Below are 2,500 nucleotides of genomic sequence, written 5' to 3' on the forward strand. Positions count from 1 at the left end.
AACGAATTCATCATATTTATCTGAGGTGAAGGATTGTGCAGACAATAATCTCCAACCGTTAATAGTTCTTGAATGTTTGTGGGTGCGCGTCCGTGCACGAGCGTGTATTTGTTTTTAGGGGGTGGGGCGAGTGAAATAGAGAGAGAGAGAGAGAGGGAGAGAGAGAGAGAGAGAGAGAGAGAGAGAGAGAGAGAGAGAGAGAGAGAGAGAGAGAGAGAGAGAGAGAGAGAGAGAGAGAGAGAGAGACAAAGAGAGAGAGAGAGAGAGAGAGAGAGAGAGAGAGGCAGGAACGCAGACATAAAGACATGTAACCATTGTATAGATTTGTCATTGAAGTTTAAGTGAAATGTACAGACATAAACACTGGATCAATTTCGCATTTACCTGTGAAGGGCGTTCTTGAGATCGTCCGTGTCATATTCGTTCTCAATAACGACGCTCTGAAGAGAAACATTTGTTAGTTACTACTTAATATGTAGTAAAACCAACACATCAAAATAAACAATCGAACATACGGATAGTCAGATATATAGAGATATAGATAGGAAACAGATAAACAGACAGACATATAGACACAAGAGATATGTAGACTATTAGAAATATAGACTGGATATGGGGATGATTGGGATTAAATTAGTCTCACCTGAACGTAAGTTGATGAACTATTATCACAATCTTCCATTTCACTTGTTTGGTCGATTTGGATGAGAATCTCATCGTCGGTTTCATCGGGTGGAGTTATATCTGAGGTTGTAGTTACGGTTGCTGTTGTTATTGCGGGTGTTGTAGTTATTTCAGTTGCTGCGGTCTCCGTTGTAGACATCTTAGTAGTGGTGGTTATCTCTGGAGTTGTAGTTATTTCAGTTGTAGTTCTCTCGGGTGTCGTTGTTATCTCAGTCGTCGTAGAAGTTATTTCTTGAGTTGTTATCTCAGTAGTTGTGGTTATTTCCGGAGTTGTAGTTATCTCCGGAGTTGTAGTTATCTCCGGAGTTGTAGTTATCTCTGGAGTCGTAGTTATCTCCGGAGTTGTAGTTATCTCCGGAGTTGTAGTTATCTCCGGAGTTGTAGTTATCTCAGGAGTAGTAGTAATCTCTGAAGTTGCAGTAGTAGTTTCCACTGTAGAAGTGTCCGTGGTAATATCAGTTGTGGAGATTTCCATGGTTGTGGAAATCACCTCAGTTGTAGAAGTAGGTTCTGTGGTTGTTTCCTGCCAATAAGATTACGTTAGAACGTTAGGTTAGGTTAGGTTACGTTAAAACTCATAAAGGGATATTACTCCACGGTCTATATAAGTAGTATTACTCTGCCTAATATTCCTCCTTTGACAGTAATGTATAGTAAATATAAGCATGATGGTCACCTACAACGGTCTGATACGGCATTCCTCTAAATGGCGTCAGTTTCACAAAATTTGCTATCGACTTACGCAATCTTCCCCTTCAAGTTCATTTATAAGGACAATTGTCTCGACATGACGTTGGTATTCGGGCACAGCTGCCAACATAGCGATGTATCCCGTCATAGAAGATAAGTCCATCTCTCCCTCAGTTCTGTTTGACCTGGGGTGGATTCCACACAAGATAAAACGATGCTTGTGAAATACACGTAGACTATATCAAGAATGTTGCAATCAGCATTAGAGAGCAATTAGCGTTTGAAATGTACTGAGAGAGGAAACAATTATAGCTTAAGGTACTGGAATATATTGTTTTAGTAATGAACTCGAATTATACACCCAATGACCCCTACTTTATGCTAATATCTTGAATAATTTGTTTTGACACGTCCACCTCGTGATCCTCCGTGGCGCTGTGTTCTTCCCCGCCACATCCGCATGACCGTTGGTCTTCATAGCTTTGGTAAATCTACGGGAAAGATAAATCAGACTGTTGCAATGTTAATGATTCTTGAGGTCTGAGGAATTCGATAATATTTGTTAGCATTTCCCTGTGGCTTCTTCAAAAGATAGCAGCTACCTGTACGATAGGGCTGGCGGGCTCGTCGATGAAGGAACGAACGAGGACAACATACTGGAAGCTGTCTTCAGCAGTGATTACGGGCAAGATGACCAATAAGCCGTGGCCGATGTGAACGTCACTCTCATATTCCTGCTGGGTTAGATGTTTCAAGAACACTTAATAAGGCCAGGGTTTCTGCAACTCAGTTTAGAATAATGGTAAATCATAAAATTATTTCATTGCATAAAAGTTTGAATGTGAAAAATAGAAGCCGTCCTTTAAAGTTGCATGCAGCGCGATGTAGTAAGATCTTCAACAGTTACTGTATATACTGTACATACACATAATATCACTTCCTATTAGTCTGCACTTATCGAATAATTATTGTATCTCATTCTTTTCTAAACTAAAATACACACAGTCCCATCTGTGAGGAATCTTCAGTATCAGTACTAATAGTTACGACCCTCCCTGCTTTAGGTTATCTTTACCGCTATCGTTACAAGGATCTTTACCTCGACTTCCATCTCCATAATGTCGTG

General features: G+C 40.3%; 1 protein-coding gene across 1 annotated transcript in view; it reads right to left on the reverse strand.

The window, feature by feature from the left end:
* LOC113809032 (mucin-2) overlaps nt 1-2,500 on the reverse strand; it is a 32,024-nt gene that overhangs the window by 22,071 nt on the left and 7,453 nt on the right. The window contains exons 11-16 of the mRNA XM_070123356.1: nt 2,450-2,500; nt 1,977-2,108; nt 1,750-1,865; nt 1,427-1,610; nt 644-1,207; nt 385-440 (exon numbers count right to left, since the gene is read on the reverse strand). The exon at nt 2,450-2,500 is cut by the window's right edge and continues 100 nt beyond it. Coding sequence (XP_069979457.1) covers nt 385-440; nt 644-1,207; nt 1,427-1,610; nt 1,750-1,865; nt 1,977-2,108; nt 2,450-2,500 — 1,103 coding nt within the window. The remainder of the gene's footprint in view (nt 1-384; nt 441-643; nt 1,208-1,426; nt 1,611-1,749; nt 1,866-1,976; nt 2,109-2,449) is intronic.

Source organism: Penaeus vannamei, chromosome 7 (genome assembly GCF_042767895.1).
Source record: "Penaeus vannamei isolate JL-2024 chromosome 7, ASM4276789v1, whole genome shotgun sequence".
Lineage (NCBI taxonomy): Eukaryota > Metazoa > Arthropoda > Malacostraca > Decapoda > Penaeidae > Penaeus > Penaeus vannamei.